The sequence below is a fragment of the Mytilus galloprovincialis genome, chromosome 10 (genome assembly GCF_965363235.1).
Source record: "Mytilus galloprovincialis chromosome 10, xbMytGall1.hap1.1, whole genome shotgun sequence".
Taxonomy (NCBI): domain Eukaryota; kingdom Metazoa; phylum Mollusca; class Bivalvia; order Mytilida; family Mytilidae; genus Mytilus; species Mytilus galloprovincialis.
The window spans coordinates 78,511,830-78,537,388 of NC_134847.1; the positions used below are offsets into that span (position 1 = coordinate 78,511,830).

At 32.2% G+C, this 25,559-nt stretch overlaps 1 protein-coding gene across 1 annotated transcript; it reads left to right on the forward strand.

Annotated features, from left to right (window-relative positions):
- Nucleotides 1–25,496, forward strand: LOC143048467 (protein mono-ADP-ribosyltransferase PARP14-like). The gene is made up of 15 exons (XM_076222158.1): nt 1–242; nt 7,801–7,904; nt 9,204–9,341; nt 10,218–10,316; nt 10,743–11,055; nt 12,003–12,185; nt 12,792–13,097; nt 14,844–15,080; nt 16,261–16,491; nt 17,287–18,927; nt 19,253–19,714; nt 20,284–20,339; nt 22,193–22,429; nt 22,975–23,277; nt 25,304–25,496. The coding sequence occupies exons 1-15, from the start codon at nt 53–55 to the stop codon at nt 25,406–25,408; spliced, it is 4,605 nt and encodes a 1,534-aa protein (XP_076078273.1). The 5' UTR covers nt 1–52; the 3' UTR covers nt 25,409–25,496.
- The last annotated feature ends 63 nt before the right edge of the window (nt 25,497–25,559 follow it).

A 25,559-nucleotide genomic window follows, 5' to 3' on the forward strand; every position in this document is an offset into this window, starting at 1 on the left:
TTTTCTGAAAATCAAAAACATGCGCACAACATAATAAGAAGTAGGAAGAAAAATGAATGCGAATGAAAAACGGCGGAATGTTTGTTCAAAATGTATTATTGTTACAGGAATTCATTCGAAAACACCATTCGACCAAATTCAACCAATTTTCCCAGAGAGTAGATGCGGACAACCGCTAATCTCTGCAGGACTTAGTATGTCCGATAACAGATCTTGGATATTGAAATTTCATACTAATAAAGGTAATGGATATTGATTTAAGATACGTACATTGACATATAACCTAGCGCTTTTTACTGCATACACTTTATCTAATAAATGTGACACAAATAGGATTTTTCGCTTAACTGTTGGTGTGTAGTTACTTTTATTTATGTACAAAATTATATATATGTTTGTGCCTATTAATAGCAGTCCATGACATACAAACCTATCTGAGTGTAGATTTATCTGTACAAACAAACAAATAACTTATAGATTGCATATTGATGTTATTGTAACATACTTAATTTTATGTAAATGGTTAATTGTATATAAACTAAAATTTCAATCTGCATCCACAATTAAAAATACAAAATATTCACTAAAAATCCAATATGCATCCACACACGTAGAATATGGATTTTTATAACATTTATCACTTTAAAAAATGAAACATAATAAGCGTATCTGATGCAGTCAAATGTTCACCTTGAATTTTATTAACACGTAAAATCATAAAGGGGATAAGGCCAAAATATCAAAAAATACAAAAACCAAGTCTAGATAACTTTGAACTTGAATAACAAAATAAATCACAAGAAAAAAATATCTTTAAACAACTTTATCTAAATTTATATCCGGTAAGATAATCATCAAAATATCAATTTGAGTCTGTCACCAGATCATAGAACAAACATCGATTCAGAAGAGTTTGCCCAATTTTTCTATGGCCGGTTCAGTCAAATTGATTCAAATTGATTCAAAATATTTGGTCTGCTGAAATCTTGATTGCGATGAACATTGAGCATGACAAGACCGCACAATCTCTCGCCACTCATGCATGCTCTTTCCCAAGTTTTAAGTCGTTTCAGGACAGTCTATGTTTCTAGAGGTAGCACATTATCATCAACACAATGAACAATGTCTTCTTCCTATTACTTCTCCATCGGCAATTCGGTAGCAGCATCGGTAGTAACAGTTTTGTTTGCAAAAGGGAATTAATTAAGCTTTCCTGTAAGCACCATCATACAGTCGCAGTTACAAAATATTAAAGATCATTAAACTCGCTTTTATGCTGACAAAGTGTAAACAAACTAGGGATAGAATGAGATAAGATACATGTATATATATATATGAATCTATCTAGAGTAAGTGTATATGATATGGGTACAGGGGAATTGGAATGGAGTTTTTCGACGTTTACATGTAGGTCCGTTATTTCAAATTATTTCTGTAAATAGTCGGTGGTATTTTAGTTCCGGAATCTATAAATTGAGGGGTTAGGGGTTGGGGCGTCCGATTCCGAAACCCCGCTTATAAGGACACGAAATTTCGTTAAGTCCCGAAAAGTAGACAAAATCCTGGTCCTACCGTTACTCAATAATGTCAAATTGTAATATAGGATGTGCTTTTTAAGGTTAAAGAAACATGAATAAAATCTTATCCTTGCATGTTTCGTATAATTTATATTTATTTAACTGTAAAGAGAAAGATTAAAGTTGGTGAATCGAAGAAATGAATATGAAGACAGGACTGCCCCCTTACAATGCCCAGTACTAGATTTGTCAGTCTACTTATCGTTTTTGGATTATTAGTTCTAATGAAGACTAGAATTATTCCTCCTTTACCTTCAGTATCGCTTGTCCTTTTTATTTGCAAGAGCCTGTTTTTAACCAGAGATCAATGATGATTATCGTTACTAGGTAAATGTAATCGAGAAACATCACCTGTTGGGATGCCGAGTTATATCCAGGAAGAATAATTTAGAAGGAATGATGACAAGTTATAGAAATTAAGGTTAAGACAACAAATGACTATTATATTTATGTATGTGTATAAAAAAAAAAATCAGTGTCGAAGTTTTAGTGAGGTAATTGCCTCACTTGCCTAAATGGTAGTTACGGCCTTGTTAATGCTTTATTTGCTACGAACAAAATATAATTTCACTGCAATTTTTAATGTAAAGAAATTGTGTGATAACTTTTATAGTACTTTTTCGGTAGCAGTCTTTGCAATAACTAAATAATAAGAAGCAAGAGTAGGTTGTCGATGTTGAAATTAATCCATAAAGAGGAAACACCTAATTCATTGAAAGATCCGAAAACAGACCATGAAAGGGAATGAAGTAAAAGTAAGCATCATGATTAGTGTGCATCAGTCGCCATGTGAATCCAGACTTAGTTAAAATGTTAACGTAGCGAGTATTTAAAATGTACATATATGCAATGTAATGTAAACTAATATGTTTTTCTGTATACCTTTGTCCAACTCAGGTGATACCAGAATAAAATAATATATATATAAAACATAATTGGTTAACATACAGATCAGACGAAGAATAGTCCGATATATAAGGATCTTATGCAACGATAATATTTTGCACATGAGTCGAGAACGATCGTATTGTAAACGTCTGCTTATACAGAAGTTTCATGGAACATAAGTTCCTTTCTAATGTTTGATCTATACAGAATAAAGTTTATATCTGTTCACACAGGATCTGAAATTTGGCATGGAATAGATAACCTTTGCCGTATTTAGCACAACTTTTGGGAATTTTGGGTCCTCAATGCTCTTCAACTGTGTACTTGTTTGGCTTTACAACTATTTTAATTTGAGAGTCACTGATGAGTCTTATGTAGACGAAATGCTCGTCTTGCGTATTAAATTATAATCCTGCTACCTTTGATAACTACTATAACAATTTAGTTTAGATAAACTGCTTTTAGGCTGAACAATTTGACTTTACAAACACTTTTCTGTAAACAAAATGTTTCAAAAGGAACAAGAAAAATTATGTTTTTAAATTTACAAAACTTAAATTTGGTAAATAAAAACCCTTTAGATATTGCTTGTTATTATTGAACAAATACTTGGTCTAATTGAACTATACACATGGAACAAAGTATTGCAACATCTTGAATTTTTATAAATTGAGAAATCAGCCTCTTATTTTGGATGGAATATGATAAAATATTTGTAACATAATATTGAAACATAGTTTATGATAACAATGGCATTTAAACGAATAAAAAATGTATGAAAAAGAATGTTTTATCCAACCACAATTTTAATAACAAAATAAAGTGATTTTGGAACAAAAAAATGCATTTTACAACTTTTACTGTATGACTGTAGTCGAACTTTACAATATCAGACATTTCAAAATTAATCTTAAGATGATTGTTCACATCATGGTTGATCGTTAAACGCCAAAGAATCAGAACTGTGTGCACAGCCTCCATTCAAATGGATAACCGCCTCTTAACGTATTCTGATTCCAGCCATAAATCGACTAAATTGTTGCTACGGTAGCAGCAACCATTTTAGAAGGGCGTTGTTCATTTCATGACGTATTTGAACTGGGGTGTCCTTTCGTGCACTTTACTTTATAGTGTCCCATATATGCTCGATATGGTTCAAAGACGGGCTTCGATCGGGCCAAAAAAAAATCACCCGAATTCCATTGGAACAATGAATCTTCCTCCACTATGCTAATTCTCAACTTTGGCGAGCTCTGCACTACATTGGATACGGACAACTGAGTGTCTGTTCGTAAGCAAAGGTCCCCGAAATGGTCTTATCGCACGATAACCAGGCCTCATGGTCATAAAACTTTCGAGCATGATTTGTGTGCTCAGAGCACAAAGCAAAGTTTTATGCCTTCAAGGCCTGGAGTGATGAGTCGATCTCGAGCAGTTCTTATTCAAAGGCTCCTGTATGGTCACCACTCTCTTTTTAGGATTGTGTTGTATGCAATGATTTCCTTCTGACCAACCTTCATTATGCTTGATTTTCTCTATCAAATGGTATTGGGGGTCTTCTTGATCTCGGAAGGTCTTTAACATCGTTTGTTGCCTGATTTTTATACAGAAAACGACTTATAGTGGAATGGTGATGACCAACAATACGTGCAATTGTCACAGCGACATACCTGTTTTTCTCATGCTGATAATATGCATCTTAATGCAGTTAAGAGTTGATAAGGACCCATTGCAAGGTGTCAATGAAATAACTTTATAAAATTGGTTATTTAAAGTGTTGAAAACAATGAAGATGAAAACATCTGTTTTGTTGTCTACGGGTACAGTAGCTGCATGCGCAGAAACGAAATTATCGAGGTGATATTTATTGATTTAACTCGGGTGATATTTCAATAATGTTCCATTTCAACAAATTATATCCCAAAAAAATAAAGAGTGTTTTTTGAATTTTAATTTCAATTTGGTGTTGCAATACTTTTTTCATGTGTATATAATGGGAAAGTGCAACATATCTTAAGTTAACTTAATAATATCGTAGAAATCAACATTCCTCTGTCAATCTTAAAGATCGTTTTGAGTATTTTTTTCAAAACATCGAAAGGTTCAACTGAATCCTAATAATAAAAAAGGTTTTATTCACAGTTTAATCCAATCTTACGCAATATCGGTAGTCCATCCTATTTCATATTCACGAAAAATATCGAATTTGTGTTTGGTATTATAAGCTTTTACTCATGAAACAGCCAAGGATAGTTAAAATTTTAAACTTAATAATTAAAAATGATTGTTATGTAAAATATTGTGCCCCCATTGCATATGATTTTTACTAATCCATTTAAAGTATGTAATTATTAAAACTACAAAAATTTAAACATGAATATATTAAACTATCATTCCAGACGTTGATTTTAGTTTCTGTGATTGTAAAAAGCAAATTTAGATAATAAAACAAAACGTAATTACGTAATTACACAAATGATGAAGTCAACGCATTAGAACTGATAAAACATGCGATCGACAATATAAACCAGTGACTTTTGGGAAAATAATCGTCAAACTACTGACTGAAAATCAACAGATATGTTCCTCGTTATCGGGGTATTGTCTTGTTTCAAAAGAACCTTACTTTTCAAACTGGAGAAGTGTTTATCTTTAATACAGGAATCTTACAATCGATTACCTTCTACTATACAGGGATAAGATATGCTTACCTATGGAAAATTCCCCAAAGAAACCAGATTTATCGTTGTGTTTTAACACTTCTTACATACTATGCAAAACAGCAAACTGTAAAACAGCCTGATTTTGATATCTTTTGAGATTTATTTAGAGAATTCAACGAAACTGACATCTTCAAAATATAAGATTTTCTGATTGCTAACATTTTTGTTACCTTAGGAGGGCACACATTTTAATAGCCAATTAAATCTCATATTGTGCCCTTCTGATTGTCGAATTGTTTTGTTTTGCTTTATACGACTGCACGCAGAAGATCCTAAAGAAAAGCGAAACTGGCTTAATTCTTTAATTCCTACTCCGTCAAATAGATGATGAGCTCCAACTTAAAAATTCACAATTTGATTGTTATGTTGACCGCATCTATATGAAATAAAGGAAACCACAGATACAGGAAATTCTGCCTTATATCTTGACTTACATCTAAAAATTGACTTCGAGGATGGTTTGAAATTTACGCTTTACGACAAAAGATATGATTCAAATTTTGTATTGATACATTCTGCATTTCTATGTAAATGAATACTATACGCAGGTTTTATGTATCATCTTGAAAACTGCTATAGACATATAAATCTGATATTTACGATGTTGTTAGAATCTTGTTATCTACCTATTGTCAAATATACACCAAAAAAGCCAATCGACTTCTTAAAGGTGTAATTGTCCCTACAAATCGATTTTACCCTCTTAATTATAAATTGCCAGTATACTTTATTAACTTTAACAAATATAAAGAATCTTTGATTGCAAAAATGACTGCTAGACAAAATTTGGGTAATTATGAAAACTGTTGGCCGTCTTCTTTTAGTAGTCTTTTTTTTTTACCTAAGCATGCTATAGCTTTAATTATTTTTTTTTGACTGCACTACTTAGGTCTGTTCACATCCATTTCATTCAAACTTTGGTGGGTGGTTGTCTAATTGACAATCATACTACATCACTTGTTTTTATTTTAGAGATATTAATTATTTTATTGGTGTTTGCTATAGTAAAGTTTGTTAATATTAATTATTTGATAAAGATGATTAACCTCTGTCACATATTCTTCAAGATTTCTAATACACACCTCTATACCTGTAAATATCATAAATGAAAACGGGCACTTTTTGACAAAACTAAATGACTCATATTTTTCATAAAAAAATAAAGTTATATGAATCCATGTAATAAATATTGTGTAGTCATTTATTGACGTTGAGAAAAAAAGACTGTGAAAACTACCGGTATAATTGTTTGTTTTTATAGAGATTAAGATGATAACCAAATGTTGACTGATGTACTGTGTAATCATTTTTTATTCGTTGGATACCAATTATCCTGGAATTCTAGGGAACATTCGAACCACAATTTAAAATGTTCAACGAATACCATATTTTCAATACGCTTTGTATACAGAGATTGGCAAAACCAAGCAATATCCACGAATATGAAGGTTTTAAGCAATCAACGAAAATTAATACCAACGAAATAAATGAATCAACAGTACCCTATTTTTTGACATGTTTACCTATCTTGTCTGTTTGTTTTGTTCATACATCGTTGTCAATATGATGGAATTTTATGCGACTGTCATGCAAGTGAGAGATTTAGCTAATTATTAAACCAGGTTTTATTCGCCATTTTCTATATCAGAAAATATCTGTATCAATGTAAGTTAGGAATATGACAGTTGACAGTTGTTGTCCATTCGTTCGATTTGTTGGAGATTTTGATTTTGCCATTTGATAAAGGACTTTCCGTTTTGATATTTTCATTGGAATTCAGTATTTTTTGTGATGTTACGAAAACTATTTATAACAAGAACTATCTTTTAAAAAGATATCCGACGTATTTAAATTTGAGTATATGTTTAAAACTATCATTTCGATAACCTTCAGAAGCACAAAGATATCATTTAAATAACGTTTTCTCTGTTTGTGTTCAGTATTCTCGGTCCTCGTATCTTTCTGTTTACATTCACCAAAACCCCGCGGAAATCTCACATGCGTAGGTGCGTTCTAAAAGTCATGCACGTTCGTACAACACAGTTTACATTAAAAATTATATAATTGTCCCGAATAAACAGCTGTCACGGATGCAAAGAGCTATTGGAGAAACAATTATTTTAATAAAAATATAAATCTTTGTAAGATCTAGTTCAAATATTTATAGTTTTTCACTTGCTTTCTATCACGATATAATTAACGAGACGTTTTTTCAAACACAACCAAATCACCCACCATGACAGCATTTTTCCAATCACAGAAAGGATTTTCGAGCATGCGTATTCTGTTGCCATAGTGAAGCGTCCTTAAGTGCAAAGGGCACAAACCGAAACTAATACCGACTACGTCGGAAAAAAACAAACACGACAGCCATGAACCAACGACAACCACTGAAAAACAGGCACATTAAGAATGTGGCGGAGGTTAAACATGTATTTGAGCGCTTTATTCTCCTTTTAACAGGGTTCAATGGATTAATGAATGACATAAAAACAAATGTTTAATAAAATGTGTCGCGAGGGGCTGTTTGATACAAGAAACATAATGTTGAAATGCTTCTGAACTAGAAACACAATTCAATAAGAAAGTTTACAAAATTTGCTTTGTTTCAGATGCCAGAAGCTACATAGATAAGAAATCTGTAAACTGTTCGGAAGGACATATGGTGATCAGCTCATGTGACTGTCCTTGTGACATACCTGAACAATGGATTCTTGTAAGTCCATGTCACCTACAAATACCCAAATTAGCTTATTGTTTACCAGACCTTATGGTCCTAAGATTAAGATTTGTTAGATTCATATTAATACTTTGAAACTTTTGTTAAAAATGCAATGAAAGATATTAAAGGTATTGTAACCACAGTATCGTAAATAAATTCCCACTGTATCTAATCACATTAAGTATTTTACTTTTAAAAGTAGTTTTCGCTAGTAAAGCCTGTTGGAAATTCTCAGTGTACATTTTTAAGAGCTTAATTTATAATGCACAATATTGATAAAAACCAAATGAAACAAATATCTTTTCCAATGCTGCTCTTGTTTCTAAAGTAAGACATTCACCAAAGAGCGAAATACACATTCCCGATATCAATGACAATACATCGCATATTTATCAATTGACATACTAAATTCTAGGGTGATACAAATAAATTAAAAAGTAAAATAACAAAAATACTGAACTCAGAGGAAAATCTAATCGGCAAGTCCATATCACATGGCTAAATCAAATGACAAAACACATAAAAAACGAATAGACAAGAACTGTCATATTCCTGACTTGGTACAGGCATTTTCAAATGTAAAAAATGGTGGATTAAACCTGGTTTTATAGCGCTAAACCTCTCCATTTGATGACAGTCTTATCAAATTCCGTTATATTTACAATGATGTGTGACCTAAACAGGCATAATAAATAAAATAGTCAACTATAGTTGATAATTTCTGTGTCATTTGGTCTCTTGTGGAGAGTTGTCTTATTGACTATCATACCACATCTTCTTTTTATAAAGACTTTAACGAGCAAAAACGTTCTTATAAAAATGTCATAAGATGCATTAATACTTATAACAATAGAGGCGACGTTCATTTAAGAATTGAATGCTTCTTTTTGTAACTTCATTGGGGTGTAAAAGCGTTGGCGGACGCGCTTCATTCTAAATATATGCGCACGGTCAACGCTTTTACAACCCTATGAAATTACCAAAAGAAGCATTCAATACTTATAATTACATTTTTTCAGCTAGGATCATGAAAACACGAATTTTATAAAAAAATTATTTAATTCACCTGTGGACTTTATTGTGGGACCTCGTGTTATCATGCATCATAAGTTTTATTGAGTAATGCAATTGCTTAAGGAATAACACGTGATGTGCAGTTAGCCAATCAGAATAACGTATTATAATGAAACATACATATAATGTAACTATTTAGGGAAAAACTTTTACCATGTTATATAGAATTCGTAATTTCTTTTCAATCTCTGTGTTATATCATTTATTTTGTAAATACAGGAGGAGAGTGATTCAATGCCTTCCTGTGAAGATGTGAATTCTCAAGGACGACCGGCACCAAGTGGAGGTTTTATACCCGCTGAACATTTGTTACAACAATTAACTAACATGGGTTTCTCTAAAGACGATTCAATAAAGGTTTGTACTATTTATTCATCTTTCGTACAATATACTATAATAGATAAACTCATCCTAGGTAACAGGTTTGAAACTTTGAACTAGTATGCCGAACGCTTGTTTTGTCTATAAAAACTCATCAATGATCGTCTAATCAAAAAGTTAAAAAGACTAAGAAAAAAAATGAAGAGCATTGAGGACCATCGGGTAGCATTGTGTTATAATGACAATAAAGTTATAATTATACATTTTATGAATCTATTTATGAACGCAATAATGTAGGTGAAAAAGTAAAATCATAAAAATACTGAACTCCAAGGAAAATTCGTAGCGGACAGTCCCTAATCAAGCAAATACAAAAGCCCAAACACATCAAACGAATGGACAACAACTGTCATATTCCTGACTTGGTACAGACATTTTCTTATGTAGAAAATGGTGGAATGAACCTGGTTTTATAGTTAGCCAAACCTCTCACTTGTATGACAGTCACATCAAATTCCATTCTATTGACAACGATGCGCGAACTAAACAAACAGACATAAAAAGTTAAAATGTCAAAATACAGCAGTCAACATTGTGTCATAATCTTAATCACTTACAAAACAAACAAGTATGTAACAAAGAAGCACAAAATGGCAAATTGATCAAACATATTAGCAGAATATTTGATTTTTTCGGGCACTTTCATTTTCATGAGTAAACAAAGGATTAAGAACAGAAAAAGACGATCGCTATTAAATCTGTTAAAAATCCTGCTGTATAAGACAAGGTAAGTAATGAATTTTTGACAGTATTTGTAATACATGTACATAAGCTATGAAATTGAACTATAATATAGTGTGTAACAATAACTGAGTGATTTTTAAAATATTCATGTTATTTCCTTATTTTCAGGGACTGTTTCACACAGGAAACAGAGATGCACACGTGGCAACCGATTGGATAATTAACTATAAAGACAAAGATTCTGGACTACCGTTTCCCATGATCCAGGTTTAGATTTATATGAAACTATATAATATATTTATATTTGGAACACAAATCATGGTTTGGAACAATGGTCAATGCAAACTGTGTGTACACCGGGAAACATTTATAAAATCTAAACTGAAAAGGAAAAATGGTAAAATAATGGGTTTGTTATCAGCTTGTTGTTCTCCTGCATACTACAAATATGTTTTCAAATTGACCAGAAAAAAAACAAGATGTTTCTTATCCAAAAATGAAGGAAGTATACCGCTAACATCGATATAACCATATTCCTTTGAATTTGACATTCAATTAATAACATAACCCTTTTTAATGTTGTGATGAATTGGTTACACGAATATGGTCAAACCCGTTGTTAACGGAGAAATTAATCTATTAGCATTGCATAAAGCGGACAGTAAGTTTAAAAATACATATCGTCTTTTGTAGAATCCTGCTTTACCTTACCCGTATGCACATAATTTTCCTCCAGTTCCAATGTTAGATCCTAGATACAGTCCACAGGGGTTTGTTAATCCTCCAAGAGCTCAGTTTCCTGGTTATCCAATTGGATATCATCAGAACGTGCGGATACAGTCACCAGCATATCAAATACCTACAGTAATGAGACAACATTCAGTTGAAAATCCGTCTGTCAGCAAAGATTCGGCTGTTAATGTAACGGTGCATCCACAACAAGACTCTCCTGAAATAATTTACCGTCGACAGAAGTCACAACAAACAAATATAGTTCAAAATATAGGTAAGGCTGAAGTAACGTATTGGAAATAAAGTAAAAATAAATAATTGATGATAATAGAAATGATACCAATAATGATAACTACAATAGTAATAATAAAAATAATAATAATAATAATAATAATAATAATAATAATAATAATAATAATAATAATAATAATAATAATAATAATAATAATAATAAATAAAAAAAATACTACTACTAATACTAATAAATAAAAAAAAATAATGATAATAATAATAATAATAATAATAATAATAATAATAATAATAATAATAATAATAATAATAATAATAATAATAATAATAAAAATAATATAACACATGACTTTGACTCAGATGACATTGCCTTGATGTCCATACAGATTTTAATTTTAAGCTAATATCATAAAAAAGACCAAATCAAATTATGTTAAAATATCATTTAACAATACCTGCCGGGCGAGTAAAATGTTAGTATTTCTCTTCCGAACTGACATGTGATCCCACTGATAGTTCTTGAATAACGTGTACATCAGAGAAAAAGGCGGATTCTCAGGTACTTGATTCGGGTACTTGATATGACAAAAAGGTAACGAAATGATATGTGTCTTGGTAACACCAGCAAACCAACACAATAAATCTGTAGCAGACATTTAGACGTAAACATACGGCTGTAAACGATGAACGTGCTATATTGCCTTGTTTTACAAACTTAATCATCAAGTTTAGCTGATATATTTGCAGAAACTTCATCACAGAAGCAAACAAGATATAAATTGTCAAGGTTACTTACTTGCGTTAACATTTACGTGTGGCAGAGTCATTAATTTTCGGAAACGACTCCTAGATACCTTATTTGTCATAAGCAGTTATTGCTTCTCTTTATTTTATGGTATACTTGCATTCAATCTGCCTACCCTATCACCAGGTATCACATTATGTTTTAACTCTGATCCCTTTTTATTGCAGAACAAAAGGAAATACCAGAGAAATCAAAAGCAATAAAGGTGACAAATCTTCCAGTGGAAACAACAGAGGAAAATTTAAGACTTTTCTTCGAGAATGAACGGCGATCTGGTGGAGGGGACGTAGATGATGTAACCTACGATTCCCATAATGCATCAGCTGTTGTTACATTTGTAGAAGACAATGGTGAGGTTATTTTGTACAATGTATATTTCTTATACAACAAAATATTTCATATCTTGTTAAGGTGGTACCTACAGTAAAGTTACTATATATTCTAAAACAATTGTCCTCCCACATTATGTTTACTTTCAGTATCGTCAATTTCAGTGATCATAATTCAATTAATGTGTTACTTATCGACAGGCTAAAAACAAGAGATTAACAGAATTAATTAGCGTGAATGTTTTAAATAGTTAAAATAAAAAGTTTTTATTTCAATTACAATTGAAATTTTTTAATATTAATTTGAGAGTTAAGTTATGTTGATCTTTTATATGTATTTGTAACTTCTAAACTTAACCAACGTCTTAATATAAGTCAGATCGTACGCGTACGGTCCGAACGTATGAGTATTTTGAAAAAGTACGCATACAGTCAAGAACGTACGCGTACGGTTCAAATGCTCATACGGTCTGGAACATATATATGTATCTGTATTTCCCACTTCTGTGAATGGATGGGTACGTCCCAGATTCCTATCGGCTATTGTTTGACAGGAGATGTCAGGATTGTGTAAATATGTGTGTTTGTGTCAATAGTGTGGTCTTCTTATATAATTCTTTTTTTCAGTCGTCGAAACCATTTTGGCAAGATCCCCTCTCCAGTTTTTGAAAGCAGACATTGGTGTTGAAATTTACAAGCCTTTGGATTCGTGCAAAGTGCATGTAGATTCCAGAAAAGACTTGAATCAGGAACACTGTTTATCTAAAGATATTTCCAGTTGTGTTGTAGAAGTCCGCGGAGTGAAAACATCGACTCAACAGATGGCTTTACAATATTATTTTGAGGGCAAACATGGAGCTGATGAAGATATCAAACATATTGATTTTGATGAAGAAAAGAACATTTACCTCTTAACTTTCGAATCAGAGTCCGGTAAGATTTTTTTAAACTTAAATGTTAAAAAGTATACGCTTAATTTATAACAAGAATTGTTAAGTATAGATCATGATTTTGAAAATATACCATCAGATTATACGATTTTCTTTATAGTGAAATAAAGGACCTGCAATCATGTAACATGTATAACGATCAATATGCATTGAGGAGTGTAAACAATCCCACATACAAGTATAGTTCTTTTGCCAAATGTAATGCCTCATTATCTTTATTACGATCATGTCTGAGTCAATATGCCAAGCAGCCTGCACTCACGTGACGGTGGTAAGAAACTGCATATTGCGATGAAAAGCGTTTTTTTTACTCGTTAGTGATTTCATTTGAGTTTTAATTTCGAGTCTCAGAAAATATGTGAATTGAAACTGTAAATATGTTTTTAAGACAGCTTCAAGCAAAAATATATTTAAGTCTGACTAACTGTTTATGATTCTTGTTGTGCTTATTTAACATTTGAGTTCAGTTTTATATAGAAAGTGGCATAGTTATATATATAACGTTATGTATTTGTCTGATTCATTCATTTAATACTTATGACACTTACATGTTGGTAACCAACACTATGGTAACTTTTTTAGAATTTTATGAGATTGATTGAGTTTAATTTGGGTAGATCATGAATGTGATTATTTAGATAGGAACATATAGTTACAGTGCATTCTTTTATTTTTTGGGGTTTATTGAATTTGAATTCGTATTTTCTTTGATATTTGATTCCATGGTTTTGCCGAAGTCTGAATTAAGGCCTATAAAACATGCAAACTTCTTTGAATATGTAAATTAATTGTTTGCATTTACCAACTAAATCCACGATGAATAATAATAAATCCACAGCATGTCATATCTGTTAAAATGTAATAGGTTCATATGTAATAAACTCAAAATGAAGTGGCACCCGGTTCGACGATAAAGATTACGTTAAGAATATGTTGTTATTCATGCCTCATATTTATATTCATATTCATTATCAGACCAAACCATCAATCCCTAACTACAATTTAATCACTTCAAATTATGTTAAGCCTTATGACACATATTGATCTGCCCTATAGATCCGTATAAATAAAACAATTAACTTTGTTACGACATTTTCTTTTCAAATCTTTTTATATTAGCAAAACGGGTTCGGTATCACCATAGTTTTTGTTTTATTTTCAACGCCTATAAACGTGTTTTATTCCCTGTCGTAGCGCGAGGGGGGCAATAAGTTTTACCCGTGTCCGTCTGTTTATCCTTTCTTCCGTTCATACATCCCAAAAATTGGTATCAACTATCTAACAGATGATTGTCTCAGCAGAATGTTACGAAAGTAAGATACTGCGCTAATTACCACATAACACAGACCAAGTTTGACTTTTTGATGGTGTCAATTTTACCGTTCTAGATTTATACCCATTTATAAATGGAAAAAAATGGTTAATTCTTCGTTTTCATTGTCTAACTTAGTTTTGCCTCAACCAGATGTTATGAAAATTATACACAATGCTTATTACCACAAATATCAGATCAAGAACGCTTTAGAGTAGCGTACCTTTCATCGATCTCGAATCATGTCCCTTTTAAACATTATATGCAAGAGGGTATCATCTGTGTCTCAGAAACGCACATTCCAAATTTATTTTTAACGTTTTAAATACACATTGTCTCAATGGCACTCATACCATACCAGTGACATATCTGGTGCAGAAAAATTGGTACCGTTAATGTTATTATGTACTTTTTCAGCTGTAGACAAAATAGTTGGAAAAACCCATACAATAGATAAAGCCTTATTAGAAGTAAGAAAATATGTCCCTCCTGACAGATATCCGAACAAAGTTTTAGTTAAAGATATAAAGTCTGCAGTAACTAAGGAAGGATTGATAAATTACATGGAGGGAAGAACAAAGTTAGATGTAGAAGATATCAACTTTAGTATAAATGACCCTTCTACTGCTGTTGTAACATTTTACGAAGATATTCGTAAGTATAGATATTTATGAATATTTATATGATAATATATGAACACAGTTCCGCACATTTTTTTTTGTGGTATTATGACCTGTCTAAAATTGAAAAAAGCCTAGGATGTATGTTTCCAGGGTTTGTACTGATTTTGTATGTTCGTTCTTTCTGCTTCGAGTTAGAGTTTTAGTTTAAGCCCATTAACAAATAAATTGTGGTTACATCAACTGAGCGCAGAACGATGTTAACTTCGAAGTATAATAGGGATCAGTCAGTAAATGATACGAACAAAAAACCAGCTGTCAAGTTAACAAAAGATATAAAACAGCGAAAGTGTGTCGAGTAAGTAAAAATACACAAAACACTTCGTATCGGCCAACCATTTCGATGGAGACTTAAAAACTTATCTCGATAAAAATCGTTTATCCCAAACACTGTTTGATCAGATTTTGTTTAATGCGCACAATCCTTACAAATTTTTTTTAATCAGGTCCATTAGGACAAGTATGAGTCACATTTGATTTTTATGTAGACATAACTCGCCTCTAGCATACAGATTTGGAAGCCTGGATTCTTTGATGAATAGTTGAAGGCTAGTTATATTTCCTCTGAAGTCATTAAAATTGAGAATGGAAATGGGGAATGTGCCAAAGAGACAACAACCCGACCATAGAATAAAAAACAACAGCAGAAGGTCACCAACAGGTCTTCAGTGTAGCGAGAAATTCCCGCAAACTTCAAATAAATCTATTATGATGTTATGTTTGATGCAATAGGCAACTTTCGAGTTCGATGCATTTCAGTCAAAAACTCTGGTTTAAGTGAACATCATTTCGTGCGTTAAGGGGCATCGTCACTTACAACACAATGTTGAGCGAGTGGTTGGAAAACTATGATTTTATGAATTATTCGGCAAATTAAATTCTCATAATTGACAATAAGCACTGCTGTCAGTAGGGAATTGTGATATTTTTTTACAAAACAAACACTATTTCTAGTTTAACCTGCACAATGACGCTCACTAAGACGCTTGATGAACGATAATAGTGCAGGGATACAGACGATCCCCTCTATATTGTAAATGACGCCATAAAGGCACTCATAATTGACGAGTTTTTTTCCGGTGACGGTTGAACTCGAAATTGGTCTATAAATTCTTGTATATTTTACACGTTTATAACAACATTTGTATTTACAGAGATCGACGAAATTCAGCAAGCATGTGAGAAAAAATCTTTGGAGAGAGTTAACTTACAAATTAAACCAGTTATTATTAGTAACTGTATAATAGTTAGTGAGTTTAGCGAGAAGACAACAGACAATTGGCTAGAGTACTATTTTGACAATAAAAGAAAGTCTGGTGTTGAACGGGTGGAAAATGTACAAATGGAAAACGGTTATTGTTTGGTTTACTTCGAGGATCCAAATGGTAATAACACTAACATTAGTGGTATAAAGAATATAAACAACTCTTTGTAATAGAGTTTATATTATATCTAACATGAAACGTATTTCTTATCTTAAGGCTCAGGTGTCATTTTATAGAAAGAAACAAATCTGATGACTTATTTTCCGATCTGTTGAACTGTTGAACTTCAATGAGAAAGTTTTTTTGTATAATCAAAGTTCCATGTTCCAGTTAAGATTATCAAATACTTTTGATGAAAGTTTCATAATAACTTATTAATTTGGAGTGCAGTCAAATTAGTACCGTTCATGTTCATTTAACCTTTCATTATAAACGATTGGTATATCATGTACATGTGGTAATGGAATGATATACTGAGGTACATAACTCATCGAGGTTATAATACCATACAGAAAAATTACAAGATGTGTGATATGTTCATTTCATTTTTATCAATATGCGGAAAAAAGGTTATACATTAAAGTAGTAGATAACATGGATAAGTAGTAGCAACTGTATGAACAACAGTAATAGTATATTATAGTTTAAATTGACACCTTTATATCACTATGTGCTCCTCGTCAGTCCTTCCTGAATATTTTCAAAGAACACATTTTTAAACGATTTTTTTAAAACAAATCATCTTCATAAACTGGTAGTTCAACCTGCAAAGGGAAGGTTACATGCTACTTGAGTGGAAGGCTGTATTTAAATTTACATTTTAAGTAAGTATGGAACATCTCTTATATACTTGAGATTGCTATATGGACGAACAATTTATGTTTTACTTGTTACTGTTCTAACTTGTCATTGTAGATGCAGAAGCTGCATGTCAGAGATCTCACACAATCGACAACTGTTTACTAAAAGTTGGAATGTTTTATGAGTGCTTAGGACCTCCATTGTCGGATGCTAAGGAGGAGGATATTGAACCTGTGGTAGATTATGTGGCCACTAATATTCAGCCTATAGTTCTCAGCAGTATTAACCCTAACGTACTTCAGTTTCTAATGAATTCTAGAACTTCGCAAGACACTGTCAGTCGAGGAATGAATATTGTGAATGCGAACATTGCATGGCCTTCATCGACGCTTGAACCAATCAAACTAGAATGTTCGCTTTCAAGAGATAATCCAGATATTAAACACATTGCAGAGACATGGGAACAGGACGTACGATTTAGTTTTGAACAGATAATTCGTGATATAACAGTACAAAGACATTATACAGTGAGGGAAATATGGGACGGTGTTTTAGATGAAATTAATGCACAACAAATTAAGGATACTGACAGTGCTATTATATCATTCAATAATGAAGCCTGTGAAATTCATGTTACTGGTCAGAAATCTGTTGTCTTACAAATATCAACAAAGATTGAAAGAATCCTTACAGAAAAGACCGATGAAGTTAACAAAACACGACAGCTTATTTGTGCGGACGTGCCAATAGAACAATTCCAGCAATCTATTCTGCAAAAAATAAATTTTTGGTCTGATATGGAAAAGAAATACTCAGAACTAGAAATAGACGTTTTAATGACCAAACCGCTGGTAAAACTGAAAGGAATGATTAGTGATATAAACATGGTAAAAATGGAAATGTACGAAAAACTGTCATGTGTTAAACAGCATTGTATTGGACAAGTATCTCTAGATTTTGTAAAATTTCTAAGCCAGCCAGAAATAGAGACATTGATTAAAAATGAAATTATAGCTTGTGGGATAAGTGGTATTTGGGAACTTGATGACAATAGAATTACTATATACTCATTTACGGCAGATGATGCAACAACAATAGAAAAGATTTTCAAGAATAAGATCAGATGTATAAAAATTCCGGTTGAGGATCAAAATAAAACATTGTGCTATTCTAAAGACTGGAAGCAATTTGTGGAAAATATTAAAAAAGAATATCAAGATCAAAATGTTTTTATTCAGATAACTGCACATCACGGTAAGGAAATTATGCTTCTTTGTACAGCGCACATAGATGCGAAAAGTGTACGGGAAAGAATACAAGATTTCATATTTGAAAATGGAAGAAGTGAGCAAACTATTCATTTTTCAGCCCACCAGATGAAGTTCATTAAACATCGTCATCAGGATAACATAGATTTAGCTAAAATGCATCTCCAGGCAAATAATGTTGATGTAGAGTTTGAGTCTGACCGCATTGTAGTAAAAGGAAACAAAAAAGGTAAAAAAGCTGCAATGGATGAACTTGGTCCATTAATAAAATTGATGCAATCACAAATGAAGAAGGAAGATGTTAAGCCAATGGTTCCAGGCGGATTAGGTTTTGGCAGTGCTGTTGCGTCATTCATAACAGAAGATGGCCAAAGTGTGATGGTACTGTGTTGTGATATATCTGGATTAGATGTCGATGTCATTGTAAGCCCTGCAGACCAGCAATTGTCTAATAGTGGTGGACTGTCTAAAATCATTGCTGAAGAAGGTATTTTTCGTTGGATTGAGATGTTAATTGAAATCATATTATTTTTTGTTGTGTATCAGTTATTCTTAGTTACATGCCAATATCTTTTGAAAATATAAACTGTTATGCAATAAGGATACCAAAACATTTGAGAATATTTAAAACTTAATAGAAATTTATTTATTTCTAACTTTGACAAATAGTTATACAAAAATCAGATATGTATTCGTTTGATGTGTTTTACCTTTTGATTAGGGACTTTCCGTTTTGAATTTTCCTCGGAGTTCAGAATTTTTGTGATTTTACTTTTTTTTAAACTTATATCTGTTCGTTATATTTATTAAAGGTGGTACACATATACAGAGAGAGTGCAAAGATTACCGACGTAGTCATGGACTTTTGAATGAAGGCGAGGTTTTTAGTACAAGTCCTGGAACACTTAAATGTAAAATGGTAGTTCATGCTGTTGGACCTGTGTGGCAAAACCAACGGTCCAATGAAAAAGTACTCATGACAAAATGCGTTTATGCTATTTTAGGTGAAGCAGACAGAAAACATTTTAAGACGGTAGCCATCCCAGCTCTTTCTACGGGCACATCTAACTATCCAATTAATGAAGCTGCTAACATAATAGCACTGGCGGTTGGAGGATATTTTAGAAAAAATCCAGATAGTTCTTTGAAAACTGTATATTTTTGCGACATTGCAGCTAAAGTAGCGGATATTTTTGTCAACGTTGCTAGCAGAATATTTAAGAGTTCTGATAAAAGACCAATATCATCCAGAGGTGATAAAGACGGTTTAACAGGTATCAATGTATATTTATTGACTTTTATCAACCCATAGATAGTTTTTAGCAGTTGCTAATTTTTAAGTTGAAGTATGCAATAACATTTAGTAAAAATGAATAACATCGAAAAAAGAAGATGCAGATAAACCAGAATGTTCGTAAAGTCATAAAAGTCATGAAGCGTTGTTGTTGACGTTGCCTTTTTAAAATAAAAATTAAAGGTAAATTTAAGTTGTTCCAAATTTTATATTTATTCATTTAGACTACACTATGTGTGAATTAACCAGCCTTTCATCTTAAAAAGGTTCTGCTTTTATTTATAAAACTGATAACTCTCACTAGTGAAATAAATAACACTGTCTTCTGTATTAGTATAACATCACACTTTAAATTAATGTGAGAATTTTGCATTACAAAAAATGTTGGATTATTACAAAACCTGAATTTGTAAACAAAATGCAAAAATGAAGAAGATAATTCGATAAATTTTGATAACTGTGCATATGTCTTGAAGATACTAGTAACAGTAAAAGTTACAGCCCAGGTTTTTGGAAAAGCTTTACATTATTTTGTTTGTTATACTTTAGTTGCACAACATATACCACAGATTCAAGTTGTTATAAACGATTTAGCCAAGATGCAGGTAAGTTGCCTGAGTGTTTGTAATTTTTTTGTGTTAGTAATCAACAAGATCTGTAAAGAAATGTGAACTTTATGATTTTGTTAAAGGTGTTATTATGGATACTGCTCAAAACAGATGCATCACTAATAATTCTCTTTCTTTTAATATCACTTTTAGGCTGAAATTAGATATCTGATAAGTGAAACTCATTTTACTTATAAATAACAAAAGTAACACACATGTATGGATAAATATGCTTTTATTGTAAACGAATTGCACGTCTATTGTACAAAATTGTAATCCTGGTACCTATGATGAGTGTGTATACTTGATTTGATGATCCAGAAATCAAAATATACAAAAACAATATTCTGAAAATAAAGACGATCATTTAATAGCAACTCTGTTTTATTTAAAATCAGTTTTGGTCCTTTTTATCTTGAAGTCTTCTTTTGGAATTTTATTTGTAATTTGGAATGTGCAATAGTTATCAAAGGTACCAGGTTTATAATTTAATACGCAATATCAGTCCAATAATGTCACAAAATATGATTAAAAATACATTTTAAAAATCTTGAAACGAAATGTGCAACTATTCATTTAAACTAGAATATGGTATCAATGCTGATAATGGTACCTTTCACTTTAAAGATTTATGTTTTAAGTATTTTGATGTATTGTTGCAATTATTTAAGCATATAATATTATGAGTGTTGTACCTGCTTTATAGCCAAAATAGTATAGCATTGAAAAAATTAAAATATTGCTTGCAATTAACGTTTTGGTGAAACGTTATCTCAATTAACCGAGCAAGAGAACGATATCATTTATTTGAACAAATTGTGTATAGTGTGAAGATCTCACATAACATATGTAACCCTGCCGCTTTTTGTGCTTGTCCTAAGTAAAGAGAATCTGGTTTTTGTTTGTCTTTAACTTTCGTTCATTTACATTACTCCAAGTTTAATGTAGCGTTCATCCTCCGGATGCGTGATTTTCTTACTGTGTTGAAGACCCATTAGTGACATTGGGCTGTTTTCTGCTCTTTAGTCGGGTTGTTGTCTCGTTGATATTTTCCCGTTTCCATTCTCATTTTTTCTTTTCATGGAAATCCTTTTCAATTTTTCATTTTCAGTTTCCTCTCTTCTACTCACTGTACATTTTGTCATTGATTCAAAAAGTTCAAAAGACCTAATAAGTGACTCTTTATTTCCGATGTCGTTATACAATATACAATTTAAAAAGTTGATTCAAATGAAAAGTACATTGAAGTAAATTTTAAATTGACAAAAAGTTCAAGCTATTATCGTTGAAATTCAATCTGAATAAAGTCAGATGTTGTCACAAGCAAAACTCCCTCTAAGGGACTAACGAACAGCTGATATTAATGAGATGTAATCATCGATTTGGAAATTTCACAACGTCATGATCATGATTTGATTTACACTTGTTTGGTCATCCTTGAATATGGTGAATTTAACCGTATATTTACACTTTGGATATTGGATCATAAAAGGTAAAAACCGATTTCATTTTTGTGTAGTTATTTGACAACATTCGTTCCGTGACAGAAACCTTTGATGTGTCAAATATCAAATCAAAATCCAGATTCAGAACGATATCAAGCTTAAATGTAGTTTCATTCCTTTCCCCCAACTGATCATCAGAGCTCGACCCCTTAAACCTGTTAAGGAAATCATATCATGTCCGATAGGCTTGAATAATGTAACTTAATAGAAATTTCAAAGGTATAGTAATAGACAATTTTGGTTCAAATTACCTGATCAGTATGTAATATATATTGTGTGTGTCCCACTTTTTATGCAAATGATAAACAAGTAAGTAAAAAAATGTATCTTATTGAATACTTGTAGGTGAATGTCATTGTGAATACCACCAGTCAAGATTTACAACTTGATCGAAGCGGTGCAGTGTCTGCTTCGTTGTTAAAACATGGCGGCAACTCAATTCTTCAGGAATGTCAGGGACAGTATGGAGGTACAAACCTGGCGTTTGGAGATATTGCTGTTACCTCGGGGGGTTCACTCAATTGCCAGTATATATACCATGGAGCTTTGCCACAGTGGAAAAGAGGTGGCTCGTCTTTACAGGTAAAATTTTTAAAACTATTCAAGATTTTCTCTATACAAATTAGGTCATTTGATAACACCACCTCTTTCATATAATATGTAAATACAGGTGATGACTTATGTTATGTATTTAAAACGCTTTTCTTGATCAAACTATAGGAAGTTGAAAATTCATTTTTATACAGCATGCAATATGGATTTTGCTATCTATTATTATATATGTATCAAAGTAAATAGACAGAACTGCAACGCGGCCATTTTAGAGTAATTCTGTTTTGGATGTATGTCAGCATTACTAGGGGTTAATGTGTATATGACATATTTCGCTATATAACCAAGATTTCAGATGACCAATATAGTATAGACCAAGTAAGGGGCTGAGGCGTCCTCTTTGTGGAGTGTTATATATGATAACTATGCAAATACAAGTATCACTTTAATTTTGGCTTGCCATCAAACCCCTTTTTTCTTAATCCTGAATCCTCACTTGCATAGATATGTAACCAGTTCCTCTATAATAATTTCATTCTTGCTTAATTAGATTTGATATGAATTTGCTTTTGCAGATACTTAGTAAATTTATTAATAACTGCATGGTGACAGCATCTCAGAATGGATGTACTTCAATAGCGTTTCCTTCCATTGGTACTGGTAGGTTAAATTATCCACCAGGTGAGGTAGCTAATGAGATGTTTAAGGCTGTTGGGCAGTATTTCCAGAATCCTTTACAGGCATTCCAAAACAGTACCACTTACCAACAAAATATGGTACAAATGTACGGTGGTATGTATCAACATCAGCCACAGCATGTACCCACAGTCAAAGAAGTTGATTTTGTGTTGTACCACAAAGATGTTACTACTATCAAGGTATGCTAATTTGACCAGAGGCGGATTAAGAGGATGGTCAGGGGGCCCAGTCCCCTCCTGTCCAGGAAAATATTTTGTTGATTATATAGGGAATCACTTAAGCATGACTGGAGCGTGTCCCCTCTTAGACAGTCAGAGCCCCCCTCCCCCCCCCCCACTTATTGGAAAATTTCTGGATCTGCCATTGTTGACTTATATTTGATACTTAATGTATATCCTTAATGATTTATTGGTAAATATGTATACAAGATTATAATACAAGTAAGTTGTTTATTTTCACAACTTCTCGGAAATTTACTGTGCTTTCAATTCGTAACTAATTCAGACTTCTAACTTACTAGCCTCAAGCGTCTGGAGTACTGCAATTTAAAGACAAAACTTTCTTGACCTATTTAACGTTTTGGTCGGAGAATATGAAATCATAAAATTTATATTAGTAGAAAGTTATCTTGCAAACAAATTCATTTTGTGTTATACAACACAATTGCATGACATGTATACACGTACATACGCACCATTTGTTGTGCAATATAACTTATTGAATACCGAAAACTAGCGTTCAATAAAATTTATGTAAAATGGTTTGTATTTTACCTTCTTGTATTTTAATTGAATAATGTTTTTTTCAGTAATTTTATTTCTATGCGTACAGGTAGTGTTTAAAACATATGCTATTTTATGTAATAGGAATTGAAAAATTTGGAATCAAATGAATTATAATGCGCGGATTCTTAACTTCGCAATAGATCTATATAGTACTTTAATTAGAATATGAAATTTAACCATCCAGACCATCTGAGATCACCACATTTGTGATGCACTCTAAAATATTTTGCGGTCGTAAATTGGTATCATGTCGTCGTCGTCCGAAGACATTTGGTTTCCAGACAATAACTTCACTATAAATGAATAGAAATTTGTGTCATTCAGTCACAAGGTTTATAACAACCAAAGGAAGGTTTGGATTGGGGGTCTGGTCATAACAGTAGAGATTGGGGGCCAAAATGGGAGCCAAATAATGTTTTTAGTTTCCAGACAATAACGTGTTGAAAGGTGTATGGATCTCTCTGAAATTTTACCGCAAGGATCTATACCAGAAACGGATGGTTATGATTAACTTTGGGGGAAGGTGGTTATGGCTCTAACCGTTTAGGAATTATGGGAAAAAAGGGGTAAAACAAGAGTGTCCTGGTTAAATGACAATTACTATTAAGTGAAATTTTTAGTTTAGATTACCTCCCTTACACTGCTTTAAAATTTCAAACGGGTAGAATATAAATTCATATCATATTACCAAATCTAATTTCTTTGGCTACAGTTATTTTGTGTCAGAAACCTATTATGTGTCAAATATTTAATTACTATCCAAATTCAGACCTGTATCATGCGAAAATGTTGTGCCCTCTTTTGCTCCATCTGTTCAGGGCTGCGCTCGGCGAAGATATTTATTGTATTCAGTATTGATTTATTGACTTCTTTTTGTCGTCTTTCATTTTTGCCGTGGCTTTTCAATTTCCCTCCAACTTTTGTATTCAATTTCAGATGATACCTTTAGATAGGTATTAACCGAATTTGAACTTTCAATGAGTAATATGACGAATGCTTATAGTAAAACACGAAATGCCTGCCTTTTGAAAACACTTTGATTCACCATTAGATTTTTATTGGGTTCGTGTTGCTTGGTATCTTTTCGGTGTAGGATCGTGCAGAATGATTGTCCTGGTTTTTTTTTTTTTGGCGGTTAATGTTGTCTGTTTCTCTTTTTAAATGTCATGGAATGACGCTTTAATCCCTTTATTCACTGTAAAAAGGCAATTATTACATGTATATCAGGATAACACATGTTAATATCATACCAATATGAAAATAGTAGTAAATACACATGTTAATATTATACCAATATGAAAACAGTAGTAAACACACAATTAAACATAACCATATATAATAAGAACATCGCGAAATGTGCAGTCGCAAATTCTGATTGACTCTAATCTTATCTGAAAATTTATGTATTTTATCATTGAAGGCCTTTGAGGATGAAGAAGCAAGGCGAAATCCAAAGGCCTCTTGGGATGGAGACGCAAAACCAAAACCAAAGCTAAGCACAAGAAGGAAAGATAGACTTTCATAGCTCCAATGAGATACATTTAAAATTTAACTGTAGTTTGAAAACGATTACGGTTACAAAAATAAATATTGCTATTGCAACAAACAACAAATTGCATGATTAACTCTTATGTTTAACATTATGTTACACAACCTCAAATTGAAATATTTGTTGG